Source organism: Schistocerca cancellata, chromosome 1, assembly GCF_023864275.1.
Source record: "Schistocerca cancellata isolate TAMUIC-IGC-003103 chromosome 1, iqSchCanc2.1, whole genome shotgun sequence".
In the NCBI taxonomy this organism is placed as follows: domain Eukaryota; kingdom Metazoa; phylum Arthropoda; class Insecta; order Orthoptera; family Acrididae; genus Schistocerca; species Schistocerca cancellata.
The window spans coordinates 300,540,653-300,564,386 of record NC_064626.1 but is presented as its reverse complement, the minus strand read 5'-3'; the positions used below and the strand labels follow the sequence as shown (position 1 = coordinate 300,564,386).

General features: G+C 45.1%; 1 protein-coding gene across 2 annotated transcripts in view; it reads left to right on the top strand.

The window, feature by feature from the left end:
- Positions 1-23,734, top strand: part of LOC126172185 (lysophospholipase D GDPD1-like) — a 155,743-nt gene that overhangs the window by 22,652 nt on the left and 109,357 nt on the right. The window contains exons 1-2 of one of the 2 annotated variants that reach the window (XM_049920860.1): positions 2,781-3,090; positions 21,896-22,077. In XM_049920860.1, the coding sequence (XP_049776817.1) occupies positions 2,966-3,090; positions 21,896-22,077 (307 nt within the window). In that variant the 5' untranslated portion in view covers positions 2,781-2,965. Of the gene's footprint in view, positions 1-2,780; positions 3,091-21,895; positions 22,078-23,734 lie in introns of those variants that run through there. The other variant, XM_049920859.1, reaches the window with a different exon arrangement.

Genomic DNA, 23,734 nt, shown 5'->3' with positions numbered 1-23,734 from the left:
CCAAACTGTTCTTTCAATTTCCATAAAATTTCCACCCATTTCATGCTTTCGTGAATAAAAAATCTGATGATGCACTGCACAGTCATGCAGTATGCTAGTTGCTCAGACACCATGAGCAGTACTAACATTTGGGCTGTGAAGGCCAACTGCCATCTATCCCCACTTTTGATATCCCTATCTGTGCTTTGTAGAAGTCAGAACACCCTCTCTTCAGTGATGCAGGTTCAGAATACGGTCTGTTGCAAAAAGTGATTCTACCAATTTCATATTTGTGATGTGTGAGGAAACTAACTTTGTTAGATTTCAGTGTACGGTCTAGACATTCACTCTGTGCATTTGTTAGTACTAATAAGATAATCAGCTTCATAGATACCTTTCAGTGACTGCCTATCTCCATAGTAGACTGGAATGCATACGGAGACCTACTAACGTTGTCCAACTGCTAAATAACGATACTGAGTTGAGAAATGAGGGATTTTTACTGGTGCAGTATCAGCACGTGAATTGGTTTTGTTGACCTCAGGCTCTGATATTCAGGAGCATTCGTTCATGGGCTGAGTTTGCTGTGAGGATATCTCTGCTGACCTTTAGCATTTTTCATGAGTTTTGCCAAACTCAGGGTGCTGGCTTACAGCTGAATCACTGGTAGGTCTCATGCAGCCACTACTGTGATGCATCCAGGGACTGGGAGGTCTGTAATCTGATCAGGGTGAAATAGCATTTGGGGTAATGGACTGAGGAAACTCTGGCAATGAGTGTAGGTACCCATCTGCTTTTGTGCTTGCATCTTGCTACCATCTGATACATTCAGTTATAACCAGAAATAGCAAAAGCCAGTCTCAGAACCACGAAACATGGAAGAGCTTGTGAACATCATAAACACCCTAAAGAAAAATAAATCTACTGGGGAAGACTGTACATTGCTGAGTTCTTAAAAGTTTCCTGTTGAGAAAGCATTCATTGAACTTACACATATGTAAAATATGGGAAGGATAATAGTTTTCAGCAGTGTGGATGCTTTCACTAGTAAATGATCTGCACAGGAAAGGAGACTATTTAGAGCGGATAACTACAAAGGAATATTGCTGACTTAGCGATAAATAATGATTTTCTCAAGGGCACTGATGAACAGAGTGGGAAATTAAAAAAAAATTCACAAACTGGTGAATACCAGGAAGGGCAAATTATGCATGGAACAGTTTTTGAATCTGAAGCTGGTAACTTCATTTCAAAAACAGGGAAGCAAGAATTTTGTACCAGCAGTAGTAATTTGTTAGCAAAACAAGTGCTTGAAATGTTTTTATGCTATGGATTATGATAGAAAATTCAATGAGAAATTCAATGAGCTGAGCAAAAAGTTGTTATCCAACACAATAGTACAGACAGTGAAGGAAAATAGGGGAAAAAATTGATGTCACAAAATTTTGTTCAGTTGTAGGTGCGAGTGTAATGAATAACGCTCTAAAAATCCTGGCTGGAGGGATATGAGCATGGGAGGGAGTGGAAGTTTAAAAATCACTTTTTTATAGTTTCTGTTCACCATCTCAAAAGCAGCAGTTTTTTTTAGCAAAAATGCTTCTCAGTACAAAATTAAACTAAATTAAATTTCCCACAAAAAAGATTCTGTTCATTTTTTCTGTAAGTCTGATAGTTTTTGTGTTGCTAGGCAGATTGCTAGATTGTTGTCATGCACTCCCCTCCTTCATAGGTCTGCAAAATGAACAGCGAACAGGCAGTTCCCTATTTTTTCTACCACACCACATAATGAAAAGCCACTGCAGGGTGTTTTACAGAGTTACACTGATCCATACATGATCAGACGTGTTCATTTTGCATTACAAGAGGGTTGAAAAATTTAAATATGTAGTAGGGGGAAACATTCCACGTGGAAAAAATATATCTAAAAAGAAAGATGATGAGACTTACCAAACAAAAGCGCTGGCAGGTCGATAGACACACACACAAACACAAACAAACACACAAAATTCTAGCTTTCGCAACCAACGGTTGCCTCGTCAGGAAAGAGGGAAGGAGAGGGAAAGACGAAAGGATTTGGGTTTTAAGGGAGAGGGTAAGGAGTCATTCCAATCCCGGGAGCGGAAAGACGTACCTTAGGGAGAAAAAAGGACAGGTATACACTCGCGCGCGCGCGCACACACACACACACACATATCCATCGGCATATACACAGACACAAGCAGACATTACAAAATGTCTGCTTGTGTCTGTGTATATGCGGATGGATATGTGTGTGTGTGTGTGCGCGAGTGTATACCTGTCCTTTTTTCCCCCCTAAGGTAAGTCTTTCCGCTCCCGGGATTGGAATGACTCCTTACCCTCTCCCTTAAAACCCAAATCCTTTCGTCTTTCCCTCTCCTTCCCCCTTTCCTGACGAGGCAACCGTTGGTTGCGAAAGCTAGAATTTTGTGTGTTTGTTTGTGTGTCTATCGACCTTCCAGCGCTTTTGTTTGGTAAGTCTCATCATCTTTCTTTTTAGATATAAATATATAGTACAATGGATAGGAAAAAAACTATGATAGCACAAATTAACAAGATGAATTCACCAAACAAACTCACTGTCTGCTGTATTTGTAGTGGCAGAGACAAAACACGAACATTATTCTTTAATCCGTTTTTATTGGGAAAAGCAATAAATAAGAAACATTGCTGGTGTGAACAGTGTAGTCAAAACAAAACACAATTCAAGCAAGAAACAAAGTATGGATCCTACTTCAGATCTTATAACAGAAGAATAACAAATCAAAAAGTTTTCCTCACAAGTCTCTTGCTCGAAAAGGTCCACCAAGAGAGAAAAGATGGAAGCGAGACTACTAGTGTGTGGTCAGCACAGGATTACCACAAAGCTGTCCAGCGAGGCCATACCACCATTACCTGGCACTCTTGAGTCACAGACCGAAGTTACCACTCCTGACAATCCAGGACTACCAGCAGAGGAGGTGTGCAGATGTCACTAGTGGGGTCGCAGATCTCTACAAGTCCAGGTGGCATGGCAAACTGCTGGCTGGCTGGCAACGTGCCAGCTTATAAGGCTGGTTGGCGGATGGATCTTCTGGGACTATTTTCGATCATGTGAGTAGCATAGGAAAATAGTTCGGTTGTTGACTGTGACCTCTGGTGCTGCTGTCAATCTGTGGTGCTCGGCTAACGGACCCTGGTGGTCGTTGGCTGGGACACAAGGCTGGAGCTTCAGTTGTGCCATAAACATCTGTTTTGGTTTCACTCACTGTGATGAAGATAATTGGGATCTTAATGCAGTAGCAGGAAAATATTAAAGACTAGTATTTCAGTGGGACAGCACTAATCTATTAACAAAAATTTGTCAAGAAGAACAATATGTAACACCTTCTTTCAGAAGAAAAATGAAAATGATCTTAACAGTGGCAAAATGGAAGTAAAAATGAGAACTAATTTTTGTCACATAATCAAGAAATAATACAGAATGTGATGGTCTCAACACTCCTTAGAATTTCAAGTGGTAATAAATAGTGGTGCGCATATAAGAAAGTGGGTGAGGGAGGCAATGTACTGTGGCAAGGAGCAGTGTATAACATCACTCCGCAGCCAGTTGCATCATTCTGCCGCACCAACCTGCAGTGCGAACTTGGGCCTGTCTACAACTTTGACATTATTTTCATATTAGTTTAGGTATGGTGAGGATACTTACCCACTACAGTGTTCATTATAGGTGATGTAGAACATACATGCCAAGTATTCTGTTAGAAAATGACAGTGATAGTTTTGAAGTAAAAAATTCTACTAGGAAGAATCAGAAGCAGAAAAAGTGGCATGATGTAGCTCTCACCCAAGTATGCTGCTTAATGACATACAGCTATAATGACATACAGAGTGAAAATATACACAAATTAAAAAATAATGAAACACATCATGCAAAAAATAGAATTATTCATTCTAATTGTTTATTCAAGAATCAGTATGTATATCAGATTAAATTAAACAACAATTTTTTTTAAAAAAAAGGCACAAAAACATTACCACGAAAATTATATGCAGATGATGAGATTCTAAGGGCTGAAAGTAAAGACGGTTACAAATACTTGCATACATTCTCACAAAGTATACACTGAAAATTTTGGGAACTTTAAATAAAAGTGGTAAATCCATAGTAAATTACATTGCAAACACAAACTTATTTGGGATAAGTATTGATTATTGCCATGGAATGAGAAACTGAGCACACTGGCAAAGAGAATGTCGCAGCACACTATTCCCTTAGGGTCTTATCATCAGTGTGTAACAGCCAGTGCTTTGTGGTATCATTCTGTTTCTTTGTATGTTCACATATTAACTATGAAATTCTTTTCTAGAGATTAAGTGCATGAAAACATGGGGACAGTTTTCAAACTGCAGAAAAGAGCCACAAAAAGTAACTCATTGTTTAAGGATATGTTTTAAAAGATGACTGTTGTGCGTATTACAAAAAGCATTTGTAACTCAACATAAAAAGTTCTATACATGTCAGCAAAAGTCAGTAGCATCTGTAACCCAAGTGGTTGGCTACGAAGGGCATTATGTTCCCATAGTTACTGGCCAATCTGGCAATTCAATCACAGGTGTAACATCCCACAAAGGGGTTAACACTCCTTCCTAATTACCTTTCAAGCAGGACAGGGTAGTAAATACTGAATGGAAAAGTGCTGCATGAGGTACATAATAATTTATTCATTGGAAACAGTGACTCCACTTCCCTCTCCTCCCCTCACAACACTGCCCCCATCCCCTCACAACACTTCCCCCATCCACTCACAACACTGCGCCTCCCCTTGCCCCACTGCACCTCCCCATGCCACGCTTACGTCGCCATCCCTCTTTCCCTCCTCTGCCGTCGCACTTACCCTCCCCACCAGTCGTCCTCCAACCTCACCTCCCGTAACCCTCCCCCTACCCACCCATCCCATCACCCTCCCCTACCCTCCCACAGCCTTCTGCACTACAGCACCACCGTCATACCATCCCCTCCCCTCACCTCACCTCACCTCCTATCCAGTTGTCACCCTCTGCCCTTTATTCTGGTCATCGCACCCACCCCTCCCACTACCCACTCATTGCCTCCCACTGCTCTCCGGTCCACTCCCCTACCCACTCCAGCCTACTCCTGCCCTCTCCCCACTCCCGCCCCCTCGCAACTCCCGCCCCCTCGCAACTCCCGCCCCCTCGCAACTCCCGCCCCCTCGCAACTCCCGCCCCCTCGCAACTCCCGCCCCCTCGCAACTCCCGCCCCCTCGCAACTCCCGCCCCCTCGCAACTCCCGCCCCCTCGCAACTCCCGCCCCCTCGCAACTCCCGCCCCACTCGCAACTCCCGCCCCACTCGCAACTCCCGCCCCACTCGCAACTCCCGCCCCACTCGCAACTCCCGCCCCACTCGCAACTCCCGCCCCACTCGCAACTCCCGCCCCACTCGCAACTCCCGCCCCACTCGCAACTCCCGCCCCACTCGCAACTCCCACCCCACTCGCAACTCCCGCCCCACTCGCAGCTCCCACACCACTCGCAACTCCCGCCCCCCCAAAACTCCCTCCCTCACAACTCCCTCCCTCACAACTCCCGCACCTCACAACTCCTCCCTCCCCATACCTGCCTCTCTACGCACCTGCACATCCCCCCTCCCTGCCCCCTCTTATTCCTCCGCTCTGACACCCATCTCCTCCAGTTGCCTCACAAGCTCCACTGTGACCCTCACTCATCACAACTCCTTCCCCTCACCCTCCAGCCTACTTGCCCCTCAACCCTCCTTCCCCTCACCCCTCCAGCCTACAAGCCCCTCAACCCTCCAGCTTACTAGCCCCTCAACCCTCCAGCCTCCTTGCCCCTCAACCCTCTTTCCCCTCACCCCTCCAGCCTCCTTGCCCCTCAACCCTCTTTCCCCTCACCCCTCCAGCCTCCTTGCCCCTCAACCCTCTTTCCCCTCACCCCTCCAGCCTCCTTGCCCCTCAACCCTCTTTCCCCTCACCCCTCCAGTCTACTTGCTCCTCAACCCTCTTTCCCCTCACCCCTCCAGCCTAGTTGCCCCTCGCCCCTCTTTCCCTCACCCCTCTCTCCCTCACCCCTCCAGCTTTCTTGCCCCTCAACCCTCTTTCCCCTCCAGCTTTCTTGCCCCTCAATCCTCCTTCCCCATCAGCTTTCTTGCCCCTCAACCCTCCTTCCCCTCCAGCTTTCTTGCCCCTCAAACCTCCTTCCCCTCCAGCTTTCTTGCCCCTCAAACCTCCTTCCGCTCCAGCTTTCTTGCCCCTCAAACCTCCTTCCCCTCCAGCTTTCTTGCCCCTCAAACCTCCTTCCCCTCCAGCTTTCTTGCCCCTCAAATCTCCTTCCCCTCCCCATCCACCTTCTTGCCCCTCAACCCTCATTCCCCTCCCTCCTCTTGACCATCAGGCATTATTCCCCTCACCCATCCCGCCCTCTGCCCCCCATGCCCTTCCCGCCCTCTGCCCCCCATGCCCTTCCCGCCCTCTGCCCCCACGCCCTTCCCGCCCTCTGCCCCCACGCCCTTCCCGCCCTCTGCCCCCACGCCCTTCCCGCCCTCTGCCCCCACGCCCTCCCCGCCCTCTGCCCCCACGCCCTCCCCGCCCTCTGCCCCCACGCCCTCCCCGCCCTCTGCCCCCACGCCCTCCCCGCCCTCTGCCCCCACGCCCTCCCCGCCCTCTGCCCCCACGCCCTCCCCGCCCTCTGCCCCCACGCCCTCCCCGCCCTCTGCCCCCACGCCCTCCCCGCCCTCTGCCCCCACGCCCTCCCCGCCCTCTGCCCGCCACGCCCTCCCCGCCCTCTGCCCCCCACGCCCTCCCCGCCCTCTGCCCCCCACGCCCTCCCCGCCCTCTGCCCCCCACGCCCTCCCCGCCCTCTGCCCCCCACGCCCTCCCCGCCCTCTGCCCCCCACGCCCTCCCCGCCCTCTGCCCCCACGCCCTCCCCGCCCTCTGCCCCCCACGCCCTCCCCGCCCTCTGTCCCCACGCCCTCTGCCCCCACGCCCTCTGCCCCCACGCCCTCTGCCCCCACGCCCTCTGCCCCCACGCCCTCTGCCCCCACGCCCTCTGCCCCCACGCCCTCTGCCCCCACGCCCTCTGCCCCCACGCCCTCCCCGCCCTCTGCCCCCACGCCCTCCCCGCCCTCTGCCCCCACGCCCTCCCCGCCCTCTGCCCCCACGCCAACCCCGCCCTCTGCCCCCACGCCCTCCCCGCCCTCTGCCCCCACGCCCTCCCCGCCCTCTGCCCCCACGCCCTCCCCGCCCTCTGCCCCCACGCCCTCCCCGCCCTCTGCCCCCACGCCCTCCCCGCCCTCTGCCCCCACGCCCTCCCCGCCCTCTGCCCCTACGCCCTCCCCGCCCTCTGCCCCTACGCCCTCCTCGCCCTCTGCCCCCACGCCCTCCTCGCCCTCTGCCCCCACGCCCTCCCCGCCCTCTGCCCCCACGCCCTCCCCGCCCTCTGCCCCCACGCCCTCCCCGCCCTCTGCCCCCACGCCCTCCCCGCCCTCTGCCCCCCCGCCCTCTGCCCCCACGCCCTCCCCGCCCTCTGCCCCCACGCCCTTCCCGCCCTCTGCCTCCACGCCCCTCCCGCCCTCTGCCCCCACGCCCCTCCCGCCCTCTGCCCCCACGCCCCTCCCGCCCTCTCACCCCACGCCTCTCCCGCCCTCTCTCTCCCACGCCCCTCCCGCTCTCTCTCTCCCACACCCCTCCCGCCCTCTATCCCTCACACTCCTACCGCACTCTCTCCCCCACGCCCCTCCCAACCTCCTTCTCCCACAAGCCTGCAACTCTCACCCCTCCCACCCCCTCTAATCCCTCCCACCCACACTCCCCCCTACCGCCTCCCCCTCGCGCCCTCTCACCGCCACCCCCTCGCGCCCTCTCACCGCCACCCCCTCGCGCCCTCCCACCGCCTCGCCCTCGCGCCCTCCCACCGCCTCACCCTCGCGCCCTCCCACCGCCTCCCCCTCGCGCCCTCCCACCGCCTCCCCCTCGCGCCCTCCCACCGCCTCACCCTCGCGCCCTCCCAACGCCTCCCCCTCGCGCCCTCCCACCACCTCCCCCTCGCACCCTCTGTCAGCCTCCTCACCCTCGCGCTGTCTAGCCCCCTCCCACTCACACCCTCTCAGCCCCTCCACTTCTCGCCGTCTCACCCCGCCCCGTGTGATCTCACCCGGTCGTGCCGCGTCCCCCGGTCGTGCCGCGTCCCCCGGTCGTCCCCCGGTCGTGCCGCGTCCCCCGGTCGTGCCGCGTCCCCCGGTCGTGCCGCGTCCCCCGGTCGTGCCGCGTCCCCCGGTCGTGCCGCGTCCCCCGGTCGTGCCGCGTCCCGCGTCCCCCGGTCGTGCCGCGTCCCCCGGTCGTGCCGCGTCCCCCGGTCGTGCCGCGTCCCCCGGTCGTGCCGCGTCACCCGGTCGTGCCGCGTCACCCGCCCGTGCTACCTCACCCCCTCCTCCTTGTGCCACCTCTCCCCTTCCCCATGCGCCCTCCAACTCTCTCTCCCCTTTCCCAAGGAGCCCTCCACCCCCTTCTCCTTTTCCCAACGCACCCTCTAATTCTCTCTCCCCTTTCCTCAGCCCACGCTCGCCGTCTCCCTTCACCACGTGCCTCCTCACGCCCTCCCCCTTTCTGCACGCGCCCCCTGACATCCTCTTCCTTTCCCACGTGCCCCCTCACCCCGTCCTCTTACCTCACATACGCTCTTTCCCTTTACCCACTCCCCCACGCACCTCTTCACTCCGTCTTCTTACACCACATGCACTCTTTACCTTTCCTCACTCCCCCACGCACACCTTCACCCTCTCGTCCTCCCCACTCATCCACGCACCCCGTCACCCACTCCCCTTTCCCCTCGCGCGCTCACTCACCTTCCCCACTCCCCCTCTCCACTCACCCACGCACTTTCTCACCCTCACCCCCACCCCTCAGCCCTGCCCCCTCCCCCATGCGCCTCTTCCCCTTTCCCAATGTGTCCTCACCCCCTTGCCACCCTCACCTCACACTCCACGCCTTCTCCCGTCCCACTCCCCCTCCCGCGTCGCTCCCCCTCCCGCGTCGCTCCCCCTCCTGCGCTGCTGCCCCTCTCCTCCTATTCCCACTCTCCCGCCCGTGCCACCCCCCTATCCTCGCCCCATCCCCCACTCCTCCTATCCTCCCCCCACCCCATTCCCCATCCCACGCCACTACCCCTCCACCCTGCAGTTTCTTCTCTAAGTAAAAACTGTCACAAGTAGGGATCTTTTGGTGGTTCAGCAGGTGCAGTGCACTAAGATATTACATAATGTAATGTAAGACATGTATCTGTAATAGTTTATGAGATATGGGTCAAATATTTTAAAAAATTTCATTTCCAGGAAATCGAGTTTAATCATTTTATTTATCAACTCACATATGGAGTCATGCCGTCTTCTAGAAACAGCCGGGCTCATAATCAGCATTATCTGGATCGTGTACTTGATCATCCTGCAAACCTAGAAGCTTCCTTCTTTTACTGCCTCTTGCTTCTTTGGTCATTTCCTCTGCCTCATGCTGCACTTTCATGATCCTAAGTCAATCCATTTGCTGGAAGGCTTGCAGTGTGTTGGATCCTGGAGCGTACCCTAATTCTTCCCTTATTGTCATCATTAAACCTTGTCGCAGCATCAAAAACACCCAAGCATAGAGTTTTCATGCCTACAAAGACGTTTTTTGGTATTTGGGTCCAAATGACATTATTGAAAGACTCATTTGTGTTTTCTGTTCGAGCATGGAGACATTTGTAAAGAAGATCAGCATGAGCTAACTCTATACATTGTCTTAATTACCTCCATCACTGCAGATGGTAATCTGTTTTTGGGCCAAAATTGTTCCTCTGCGCCCACTGCCCGAGCTTTGTGGTATTTGCACCATGAATCAGCACCAGGTTGGCAAAGACCAAGTGTAGGTGTATCATCAGTGGATGATTTGTGGAAGAATGTAGCCCACACTGCTCTTTTCATTCCTTGTATGTCATGAGTGTTGTTTCTTATTTCTATACTATAATGTTGCTGGAGTTCATCAGTGTTTTTGTCTGTAAGTTTTCCTTTACCATTTAGAGTCTTTCCATCCTATAACTTCTCTTTTCCTTTAGTCTGCTTCAATTTTCGAAGGCATGTTCCCGTCTGTTTTTGAATGTGGCTCACACATTCAATCTTCAAAATATGCTTTTCACCATAAGGTTGGCTTTCCATGACTGATTTGAAGGCCTTTGAATCAACATCCCCCAAGAACTCAGTGTAGCCTCCATACCCCCGCTAGTTCCCTCATAATTCTTGGCACAATTTGTTTTATGACTTTCACTTGTTTCATTGTCAACTCAATTACACTGATGGCAGTATTTAGTTAGCACTTCAATATCTAAAATTTTACCTGTGTCTACACTAGTGACGGTTTCAACTGCATTTTTAGATGTGTGGCCTCTCTTCTGCCATGTACCATCAACTGCCACAGATAAGTCTGTTGTGTTATTTAATTGTACTCCTTCTTTAGCAGCAGCTTTCATAGAAGCAACATATTTGACACATTCATCAATTACTTCTATGTACTTACGTGATGTGGTTGGTGGGTTTGACAAGTTCAGCGTCGCACATAGTACTTAAGGTGCAGTGAATCCTTTACCTAGGCATGTCATTCCATACAAGAAACTAACATTGCTCTCTTTTGCGAAGTCCAAAATGATGCTGAGAGCCTGCAGACTTTGCACTGAACAACAAATTTGTTACCTAGTCCAGTCCAGTTCTCAAAGATGTTAATTTACCCACCACAAACCTAACATGATACAGCAGCTTGTAAAACTTGTCCTGACACACTCAAATGTAATAAAACATAACCTAAACTACTTACATGATCTCTTTTGTCAATAAATAAATCCTTATGGTTTCTAAGTTTCCTCCTCAAAGCACTATTGGGTGTGTCCTTTTCGTGTGTCTGTGAAACATCTATTTCAGAATGAGCACTGCATTCAGATCCAGTTATACACTGATTTCCATGGAAATGTCACTTGCATCCAACCTCTTAACATGAATTCAAGGAATAAATAGCTGAAAACCTTGTAGAAAGCCTTGTAGATTGAATAGTTTCAGAGATAGCAAGTCAATGCAGAAAGACCGTATTTTGTTATACTAGCAGTATTAACTTTGAAATGATAAAAAGTACACTTCCAATAGGAATTCAGATTATTCAGGAGAGATCAAATAATATTAAGAGATAATAATTAGAAAATGTGACTTCTTGACCAATTTCACCATGCATACTCCCCTTAAAGGAAACAGAGGTATGAGACATGTTTTTAAGTAAGGTCCATTTGAACATAAGTACACAATGAAAGGTTATTTCAAAAAAGTAAATTTATTTTCAGAAAGTACATACTTCACTCTATTTTTGACATAGGTGCCAAGTTTGTTCAAACACATATCATACTTCTCATCCAAATTTAAAATACCCTCTTCATAAAAACTTTTCTGCATACTCGCATGACTAAGCGTTAACTGCCATTTTCACATTGTCGTCATCATTGTAACGGTTGCCACTGAGGTGTTGTTTGAGGTGGAGGAACAGATGGTAATCACTTGGCGCAAGATCAGGACTGTAGGGTGGGTGATCTAAAACTCCAGCCAAAACTGTCCAATAAATCGCGGGTCTGACCTGCAGTGTGAGGTCTTGCATTGTCATAGAGAAGGACAATTCCCTTTGTCAGCATGCTGCGTCTTTTGTTTTGAATCACTCTGACTAGTTTTCTCAGGGTTTGGCAGTATGCTTCTGCATTGATAGTGGTTCCTCGTTGCATGAAGTCGACCAACAAAACACCATGCCTATCCCGAAACACCGACACCATGTTTTTGTGCTGGGACAGAGTCTGTTTGGCCTTCACCTTTACAGATATGCAAAACCCATATTTTGTCTCCAGTTACGATCTGACTCAAGAAGACATCACCTTCTTCGTGATAATGAGTCAAGAAAGTCATCGCACATTCAAATCTTTTGTTTTTGTGGTCCTCTGTTAGGAGTTTCGGGATCCAACGGGAGCACAGTTTCCTAAACTTTTGGTGTTCAGAAACAATGTTGTAAAGCACTGATCTCGACACGTCAGGAAATTGGTTTGAGGAACCTGTTCTCCCGAATCGTTGCTTCAACTGAAGCCATCAAATCATCTGTAATCAAAGAAGGGTGACTGGAGCGGTCCTCATCATGGACATTGTCACGGCCATCTTTGAATTCTCGCATTCACTTATGCACTTTGCTTTCACTCATAACACTATCACCATACACTTTGCAAATCTGTCAATGAATTTCTCCTCCAGATAGGTTCCTTGCTGACAAAAACCGTATCACTGAGCAAACCTCACACGCAGTGGGCGAGTTGATAGTCTTAAACGTTTTGAAAGCACAGAACAGAACCATACAGGTTAGCTACAGAGCTGAAAGTGAGCACAGTTCTTCCTGAGGCATGCCCTTACACGACACATGCACTCATTGCGGTATGTGCGTGAACTACTAGTGTCTACAACAAAGCGGACCTTGCTGAAAATGCACACCTCATGTAATGAAAGAGAAGGTGGCTGTCTGATGTGACGAAAGGAGTTGTCTCATTGCATGGGCAGTACATGAGCATGCAGTAGCCATAGAACAAGCAGTTGTGCAGGCTGTTTTACATTTTATGGTGTACAAGGAACCATGGACTCATGTTGATATTTGAGGGGCAGGTGTCAAAACCTGAGCACCTCAAAGAATGGAGGTGGTTTATGATCGGAACCCGACTGTGGCTAGATGCCACCACAGTAGTGAGTGACTTTTAAAATGTTGAAATAGGTACTATGACAAACTTCACATCTTCTACTTCGAGAGTTTACGGAAGCCAACTACCACTGATGTAGTGATTTATGCAGTACAAGATGACATATTTTGGAGCCATGATTAACTGAATGTTAAGACTGTCACTACAAGAAATGGAAGTCAATAAGAAACTTTGAGTTTTGTAATACACTACGTGATCAAAAGTATCGTGACACCTCAGGCTGTGCACTATGAACAGGTGCTAGATTGTATTGAAAGATGCAATCCCATCCCCAAATTGCTCTTTAACAGTGGGGAGCAAGAAGGTGCTTAAAACATCAATGTAGGCCTGTGCTGTGATAGTGCCATGCAAAACAACAAGGGGTGCAAGCCCCCTCCATGAAAAACATGGTCACACCATAACACCACTACCTCCGTATTTTACTGTTGGCACCACACGCGCTGGCAGATGATGTTCGCCGGGCATTTGCCATACCCACACACTGCCATCAGATCACCACATTGTGTACTGTGATTCATCACTCCACACAACATTTTTCCACTGTTCATTCGTCCAATGTTTATGCTCCTTACACCAAGTGAGGTGTCGTTTGGCATTTACTGGTGTGATGTGTGGCTTATGAGCAGCCGCTCGACCATGAAATCCAAGTTTTCTCACCTCCTGCCTAACTGTCATAGTACTTGCAGTGGATCCTGATGCAGATTTGGAATTCCTGCGTGTTAGTTTGGATAGATGTCTGCTTGTTACACACTATGACCCTTTTCAACTGTTAACGGTCGCTGTGAGTCAACACACATGCTTTTGTGCTGTACATGTCCCTTCACGTTTCTACTTCACTATCACATTGGAAACGGTGGACCTAGGGATGTTTAGGAGTGTGGAAATTTCGCATACAGACGTATGACACAAATGACGCCCAATCACCTGACCACATTCGAAGGCCGTGAGTTCTGCGGAGCGCCCCATTCTGCTCTCTCACGATGTCTAATGACTACTGAGGTCGCAGATATGGAGTACTTGGCAGTACGTGGCAGCAAAATGCACCGAATATGAAAACCACGTGTTTTTTTTTTTGGGGGGGGGGGGGGGTGCAGATACTTTTGATCAAATTGTGTAGGTTGTTCAAAATAACAATTATTACTCAAATAGTGTCAACTACCTATATAAGAGGGGACGCTTTTACACTAAATTTTCAACATTGGTGAACCGAAGGGAAGGCAAATTATGTTGTAACGGTCATGATCCTGACAGAATAGCACAATGTCTTCCCAGTTTTAAAGCCACAGACACACAAATAAGTAGAAGGATTATATATTGTGACAGAAATGACAAATATTCAAGTTCAGGTGGCGAAAGTGTGGTAATTGTAATAGATGTACAGCAGGCAAATGGATATATCAGACAGATAGGCTGAAACTGTACTGTGTAATGCAAGGAATATACGTATCAACACAGTTTGTTAGATTTGTGTTCCATGGATCAAATTGCATGGTAATTCAAAAATATACAGAAATATACACATTACAATAATAGAAATTTTTCTGTAGAATAGGAGTAGTTATCAAGGTGAAACTCTTTCAATTTGTTTTCAAATTTTACTTTGGTGTTTGTCAGACATTTTATATCACTGGTTAACTGATCAAAAATTTTAATTACAGCATTGTGCACCCCTTTCTCTGTTATAGACAAACTTAATGTGGTGATAATGAATATCATTCTTCCTTCTGTTATTGTAATTATGTACATCATTGTTCCTTTTGAATCATAGTGGATTATTTACAACAAATGTTGTTAGGGAATAAATATATTGTGAAACAACAGTCAGAATGCTCAGCTCCTTAAACATGTGTCTACAAAATGATCATTGGTGAGCTCCATATATTATTCTTAAAGCATGTTGTCAAGCAATGAAGTCTCATTTTCTTAAAGAAGAGTTACCCCAGAACATTATTCCACATGACATCATTAAATGAAAATGTGCAAAATATGAAACTCCCTGTCAGATTAAAACTGTGTTCCACACGCAGACTCAGACTCAAGACCTTTGCTTTTGAAGGGCAAGTGCTCTACTGACTGAGCAACCCAAGCACAACTCACGACCCATCCTCACAGCTTTACTTTCACCAGTACCTTGTCTCCTACCATTCAAACTTCACAGAAATTCTCCTATGAAACTTGCACAATATTTGCAGCTTCATGGCTCAGCTGCAGCCTGGGGGTGTATGCAAAATATGTCAACTTACTTATTTCTGTCTCCCCAAGATTTGCAGTGATTTAAGTGCAATGTGTGATGAACACATTGGCATCACTGGTGATGCTACAACCAGTATCAAATTTCATTTAAAGGTTTTATATGATGAAGAAGGTATTTTACTTCATATACTGGAAACAATTGAAATACGAGTTGTGTAGAAAAGTTGTGAGACTGACAACACTGCGAGCAATCTGGCAACGCCGAGTTGTTCTACTTTTGTAGACTGGTGTGATCATCCCTTCCAGATGTGCTGTTCAAGTTTAAGCGCTGTACAGCCATTACATGATTTCTTAGAGAGGGATAAGTGAAGGTGTGGTACAAAAATGGAACAGCGGTATTTAGAGAAATGTTATGTCATCAAGTTTTGTGTTAAACTTGGGGAATCTATGAGTGTAACCTTTGAAAAGTTGAAGAGGGCCCATGGGGAACATTTCTTATCAAGAGCACAAGTTACTCGCTGGCCCAAATAATTTTTGGTAGGACGAGAACATGTTGAACATGAAACTTACTCAGGGAGACCTTCAACTTCAAAAACCAATGAAAACGTCGAATGTGTGTGTGCTCTTGTGAATATGTTCCTCCAGGACAAACTGTCTTCAAGTGTTTTACAGACGAGTGCATTGAGTGAGACCGGACATTGCAGACAAGTGGATGCTGCGTCGTAACACCACCCTATGTCACACGGCCACTCAATCACAGATTTTTTGGTCTCAAAAAGCATTCCTGTTGTTCCACAGCCCACATATTCACCTAATATGAGTCTTGTGATTTTTTCCATTTCCCAAAATTGAAAAATATCTTACAAGAATGTCATTTTGGGGCTCTGGAGAACATTCAAAACAATGTGACCAACATGTTAAAGGCCCTACCAGTTGAAGCCTTTCATCACTGCTATCAAGAGTGGGAACAACCCTGCTGGTGTAAAGTTGCAGAAGGGAAGTATTGTTGTTTGAAAAAAGAAAAAACTTTGGCGTATAAAAAAAAGTCAGTCTCATTACTTTTCTCACACACGCCTTATATGCTAACCTGAAAAATAATTGTGAGAACTTCCTTTATGGACAATGTGAATTTCATCACAAACTGCCTACTTTCACATTTTCAAAGATTTGTTATAACTGATTGCATTGTAGTGGTATCAAGTCACAGTTTAGTTCCTGTTAAGCCTCCATCTCGATTCTGTGAGCTACTTGCCGATGATGATATTTGCACAGCACACCAATATCAACACAAGTTAGGCACTCCCAGTAAAATGTAAGCTGATGTACTACTAGTGACACTGCCTGTTTTACTGCTATTGCACACTGTTTGACTACCCACACAGTGAGACAACTGACATCATCTAGGACAGCTACCTCTCTTTATATCAGTGTTTCTTTTAGATATATTTTATTTCTTATCTTTTGTACTCTCAGGCATATTTTACATTACTGCTACTACTTTTTAACACATCAGTTTATTTTTATATGTAACTTAAATCACCCCCTTTTCTGTTCAAAAGTTAACTATTGCGCTACATTTACTTATAAACTATAGAACTTATGATAGATATAATCTCAAAAGCTACAAGATCATACAAGTTAAATTGTGTCCAAGACTGTGAATTCTACAGTTTACTTGGGTATCCATATCACTGTCGGTCTCCTTCAAAACAAAGTGACCTCAGTGTCATTGATGTGGACTGTCTTCCTCTTGTGTGTTCTTTGACATGTTTATTTCCTTGTAATGTATTGAAATTGGCAGGATTCAGTAGAAGTGAAGTGTGCTCAAGTGATGTGATGTGCATCAGTGTGTGCTCCCTGCCCTCCTCAAAAGAAGATTAACAGGTTATGGGCCCGGGATCGCCAATCTGAAGCAGCAGTGTGTGAGGGTAACATCTCAGCAAGGACAGGCTGTGGAATTGTTCAAGATGTTCAGAAACTGTGAGTACCGAGGACTTTTCCCTTTTGCAGATTGCGAAGAGGATTTTTGGGCGAAATTGCGAAATCGTTGTGAGGGCGGTGGGCGTGACTGAATTCTTTGAGGATGGGCACAGGGTTACGAGTGGAGGGTCTTTCTTTGCTGCACGATATATTTAAATCACTAACATGGTGGATGAATATAAAATTGAACTGTTGAATGCAGATACTTACTGTCACTGGTCACAAAGAATTAAGGGGATTCTCATAAGCAAACAGTGTTGTTGTGCTATTGATCGTGGCATGGGAAATACACCCACAGCAGACAAACAGAAAGCAAATGAAAGGTCGATGGGTATTCTGCTAACAACAGTAGATGATAAGACTGTGAAACAGTGAAAGAGATATGGGATGTGCTGAAAGATTCCCATACACATTTTGATTTGTGGGATGGCATGCTTGCATTAAAGGAATACGTGAACATCGAAAAGAAAGCAGATGAATCAATGTTAGATTAACTTACAAGTCGCAATGCACTTCTGTTCAAAGTTCGGGGTTCTGGCGTTGAATTATCAGACAAGCAAGCAGCTGTGCATACTTTGATGGGTCTACCTTCAAAGTACGAGACTTTTGCAAGAAGTATGCGACGATGTGATGAGTCGGATTTCTCACTTAAGAAGTTCAAAAGCCATCTTTTAAAAGAAGAAGGACGACATACAAACATGAAATGCAAAAGTGAAGTGAGAGCCTTAAAGGTTTCAGCGTTCAGAAGAGGACAACCACAACTAACGAAGTGTGGCGGAAATATTCAAAGGGGACAAGGCCGCAGGAACAACCAGCGTGATAACAGTCACAGCAGTTATGAGAAAACATATGACCATGGTCGACGATGTTTTTGTAGTCAGGAGTACGGACACATTAGAAGAAACTTCCCACAATTTGGCGATAATGTTTCAAATGACAAACAAGTAAACCAGAGAAAGGAAGCAGGTAAAACATCCTCAAATTCTGTTGCATTAACCGCTAACAAAAGTGCATTACTGACAGTGAAACACATTAACATGAAATTTCACGCTACAAGGGAATTAAGTGTGATCTTGTTGGGCACTATTGTGTATTCACATGCGATGTACCCCACTTTCCGTGAAAACAAAAGAAACGATGTGTGGAGTCTGGACAGTGGAGCAACATACCACATGACTTACCAACGGGATATTTGTTGAGTTCTGGCTTTGGCATTGTGAGGAAACAGTGTGGGGAAATAATTGCGAAAGGACCAAGAAAAGGCAATTTGTATTACTTTTGTGAAGACAGTGAGTGGACGTGACAATACTGCAAATCTTAACACTAGTCAGGAACTAGATTTCTGGCACTAAAGACTAGGTCACATTCACATCAAAAAGGCAAAGAAACTAGTCAAATGCAGTGGACTTACTCTCGAAGCATCTGATGACCAGATAACTGAAATGTGTAGTGTGTACATCGAAGGCAAGATGAAAGCCAAGTCTTTCCCCAAACTGACTGTAAACAGAATAAATGAACCACTACGTTTGATACCCAGTGATGTAATGTGTGTGTCTGGCTCACAGTCAGTTGGTGGATCAAAATATGTTGTCACATTTATTGATGATTACTCGAGATATGCAGTGATATATTTACTAAAAGCCAAAAGTGAAGTGTTTCATTCATTTAAAGAATATAAAGCATATGCAGAAAATTGTCAACAGAGTAGGATACGAACATTACGTTCAGACAGTGGAGATGAGTATATGAATAAAGAATTCAAAACACACTTGTTAAAAGAAGGTATTGAGAGGCAGTTGACTGTCCCTGGCACACCTCAACAAAACGGTGTGGCAGAACAGCTCAACCAAACTCTTTCAAATATTGTGCAATATTTGTTGTTAGAGAGTGTATTGCCACAAAATTTCTGGGGTGAAGCAATAGCTACAGCAAATTACTTGCAAAATAGATGTCCAACAACAGAAAATGATGGAGAAAGTCCCTACAAACGTTGGCATGGACGGGAACGAAAAATTGATCATCTGCGATTATTCAGATTTCGTGCTTGGCCAAAAATGAAAAACCAGTGTGACAAATCTGAACCAAAAGGACAGCCTTATGTAATGATTGGATACTCAGAAACTATAAAGACCTACAGACTGTGGCATCCAATGACAGGAAATACAACTATTTCCAGAGATGTGCTAATTGATGAAAGACTCTTTCCTGCAAAACAGCAAAAGTGTTGCAAAGGTGATTGACCTGAAGACCACTAACATCACAGATGACGAAGAGGCATTACAGAATGTGGATATTATGGAAACAGAAGAGGCACCTGAAATTGAACAAAGCGAAGCTATGGAAACATGCTTGCCTTCTGAAAACAATGACATTGAGAAGGAGAGTGCTGACAAGGATGAGAGTGCTGAAAGCGTTTACCCCACAACAGAGGATAATGACTGTCAACTTCAAGAATCTGAAATAAATGAAAACTACAGAACACATTCTGGATGACAAGTCAATCCACCAAAATGCCTACAGACTATGAGACAAAAGAAAAGAAGGTATATGCAATAGCGAATGAGAGTACACGAAGAGAAAATGATCCACAAAGTGTACGGGAAGTCATATCAGCTGAAGATAGAAACAAATGGCAAGAAGCGATGTTAGAAGAATTGGAAAAACTACTGCAAAAACAAACCTGGACATCTGTACCACATACCAATAACACACACCAATACGAACAAAATGGGTCTTCAAATGGAAATATGATGAAACGGAAGAATTGCTAGGCACAGAGCACTAGTGGTAGCTTTAGGAAATGAGCAAGGACCAGGCATAGATTTTGACAAAAGTTACAGTCCAGTAGTAAAAATGAAAAGTATGCAACTACTGATGGGAACAGCTGTTGAACAAGACTGGGAAATTCACCATTTAGATGTTGTTGTAGCGTATTTGATGGCTGACATCAGAGATGAGGTCTATGTGGAACTACCCATGCGTTTCACAGATGCCACTGACAAACTAAGAAGAAAATTCAATGGCATACCAGATCAAGAAGAACTGCGCAATGGTGAGTGGATCTGCAAATTAGGAAAGTGCATCTGTGGGTTGCATCAATCGGGCAGGAGATGGAACAAAACACTTGATGAGTTCCTGAGCAAGTAACAGATGCTGCGATCAATAGCTGATCCATGTATGTACTATGCTATACAACGTGAACTCATAGTAACTGCATATGGGTACGAGGCCAGATTTAGCATGCCCAGTGACATACATGAGCCAGTTCAGCAACAATCCAAGAGAGGAACACTGGTATACTGTCACACACACACTACACTATTTACGTGATACAATGAATGATGCACTTGTTTTCCGTAAGACTGGTAAGAAGATCGTGATGTTTACTGATGCAGACTGGGGAGCTGATCCAAACCACCATAAATCCTTTAGTCGATATTTGACAGTATTTGGGGGTTGCAGCAGTAAGTTGGAGCAGCAGGAAACATGAAACTGTGGCACTAAGCACTGTTGAAGCAGAGTTTGTTGCACTGAGTGAAACTGTAAGAGAAGCAAAGTGGATGAATAGCTTTCTTGGTGAAATTGGTGAAGATTGTTTTCTGCACCACCCCATGAAGATTTTCATTGACAATCTAGGTGCGAAGAAACTTGCTGAAAATTGTGAGGCTTCTGAAAGGACTACACGTATGGATCTGAAGATTTTCTTTGTGCATGAGGAGGTGGAAGCCAACAACATAAGTTTGGAATACATCACAAGTGAGAAGAATGTTACTGACTGTTTGACAAAGGCAGTCGACAACGTGAAGCTGAAAACCCAAATTGGGGTCATGGACCAGGGGGCGTGGGCGGTGTCAGTGATGTGGACTGTCTTCCTCTTGTGTGTTCTTTGACATGTTTACTTCCTTGTAATGTATTGAAATTGGCAGGATTCAGTCTGTAGATGTGTGGTGTATTCAGTAGATGTGAAATGTGCTCAAGTGATGTGATGTGCATCTGTGTGCGCTCCCTGTCCTCCTCAAAAGAAGATTGACACTCAGGTCACAATCTCAGTTTTTTAACAATGTTTCTCAGTTCTCCTCAGAGTTTGCAATTTCATAATTTTGGTTGTGGAACAATAACAGATGAGAGGTGGATGCAGAGAGAGAGAGAGAGAGAGAGAGAGAGAGAGAGAGGGGGGGGGGGGGGGGGGGGGGAGAGAGAGAGAGAGAGAGAGAGAGAGAGAGAGAGAGAGAGAGAGAGAGATAAGCATAGCATAGCAGTCCATTCAAAAAAGTTGTGGAAGAGAGTGGTAACGTCTTATTGAAAATATGGGGTCAAAGGTAAAATCCTGTCTGTCTCAAAATGATATTGAAGAGAAATAATTATAAGAAAAAATGTCTGTCTGCTACCATGTTTCTCCTACTAGTGTCTTTCTTGCGAATTAACAGTATAATTGTTAACTCTCTAATCCTTATGATGGTATTGGAAAAGAAGTAGATGTGATATGAAGATGAGTCTCTGTGAACTTTTTATCAAGAGTGACTGAATGAGTAAGAAAGGACTAACAGAAGTACAATTAATTGTAATAACTGAGAATCAAATTCCAGAGTGCCAGTGAGCTACCAATAGTCCATAATCTATAGTTATCTCCTTAATTTCTCTACCTTATTTTTATCTTTTGATCCTGGGCTCAGACTGGCTTTTCTTCTTCCATGTGCTTGTAATTTTTTTTCAGCAGTTGGTAAAAAGGCACTCCACTTTTGTTCTGTGTTTAATTACTCCCTTTTTTAACCTTGTTATTTAGATTACATGAGAAATATACCTGAACTGTTCTTCAAAGTATTGGAAGGTATAGACACACTTTAAAATACCACAGGTATATATCTCTTCATGGAAAATAACTAAAGAAACTTCATAGTTGATTATGTTGTGTGTTACAGGGCTGTTGCTTTGGGAACTGATATGTTGGAGCTGGATTGTCAAATTACAAAAGACAGCAAAGTAGTTGTTTCACATGATCAAAACTTGCTACGCAGCACTGGTGTTGATTGCAATATCTCCCAACTCAATTACTGTGATCTTCCTCTGTTAAAACCAGAACTACCTGTTGATTTTGACCCAGGTATCAAATCTGTTTCTTTCCATTATGAATGTAGTATATGGTTCCAGAAAATAATAGAATGTAAGGAGTTATTTTATTGCTGCTGTGGAAGTGTGTGAATGCAAAATGTTTTGAGAGTCATGAACAAAAGTTAATTTATCCAAACTGGGGTATTTTTGTGCACTGATTAGTATTGCCAATGGCATAGCTTGTTGTTATCATTGTGATGATATGACACAAATGTCATTGGCAAAATAACATTACACAACTTACTGTTCCCCTACGAAAAAAGTAAATACAGATCAATACATTCTGATCCCACACCATTGCTGGAAGTAGATGAAAGAATTTTAGGGATGAAGTAGAACTGTTTTTTATCGTGTCACTTCTCAGAAGCTGCAACATGAGCAAATTAAAGTACAAATACTGCTTAAAAATCAGAATTTTTTTTATTACGACTCAGACATAGGATTCTGCTTTCTAAAATGCATATACTTTTTTACTTTGTCTAAGTCCCTTAATTTTACAGCACATACAGCAAAGGTCAGTAACTTTGCACTAGTGCCATAATGGGGATAGTGCATGGTGGTTGTTATACAATGTTAGTGTAAATAACTTGTTTTTATCATATTGGAATTTCAGTGCTACATATGAGAAACGTAATAGGGACTGCACAGTTATGTAGTGTCTCATTAAACCTTGCTCATTTTGCCTGTTATGACTAATGTCTTGTGATGTTTACATGGGATAAAGACTTATCATCTAGCCGTTGTACTTTCATGATAGTTACAAAGTAGGTTCAAAGGTGACAGGCAACTGTAACCCTCTACAGCTAACTCTCCTGAAGTGTAGTTTGTCACAGTTGCAACCAACATGAGTATTTCCAAGAAACACAAGGTAACTGGTATTTTGTGATGTTTATATGTTATACTATTTAATTTCATAAAAGACATTGTCAGAATTGATACGAAGAAAACAGAACTACTAGAATACCTCTTTTTCTAGAATGATATGTTTAAGATACAATTTATTTGACTGAAGTTTCAATATTGCGTGTTTCTATTACAATTCAAGTTGCTCATTCACTTGAGGGAGTCTGGTTTCTGTCACTATGTGCCATATGTAATGGAAAAGCTTCCAAGTATGGTACTTTCTTTAAATTTATAACGAACCAATTTAATCTATTCCATGATAAATCGATATCATTGTTTGAAAATAACTTTCTGCATAAGCTAATCAGAAAGGACACTAAACAGCCATGTAAACAACCATTGATCACTAGAGGGATTAAAGTATCTTGTGAAAGGAAAAGGGAAATGTATCTTTTAAGAACAAGTAGGGACACTGAAGTAGTTGCACACTACAAAGACTACTCAGAATTACTAAGAAAGGCTATTAAAAAATCAATAAACTTGCACATAATGCCAGAAACCAGAAATTCTGACAACAGACTTAAGGCTATATGGAATGTAGTGACATTAGAGACAGCACAATCAGCCACAGAACAAGTGACATCACAATTAAACTGGATGGAAGTGCTGTAAATGATGAGTCATAGGCAGCTAATGTATTTAATAATCATTTCTTAAATATAGTAAAAAGTATAGGGGCAAACAGTTCAAGAGAGAAGTCACAGCAGTATGTTGAAAAAGTTAATTTCATAAAATTCAATCATATG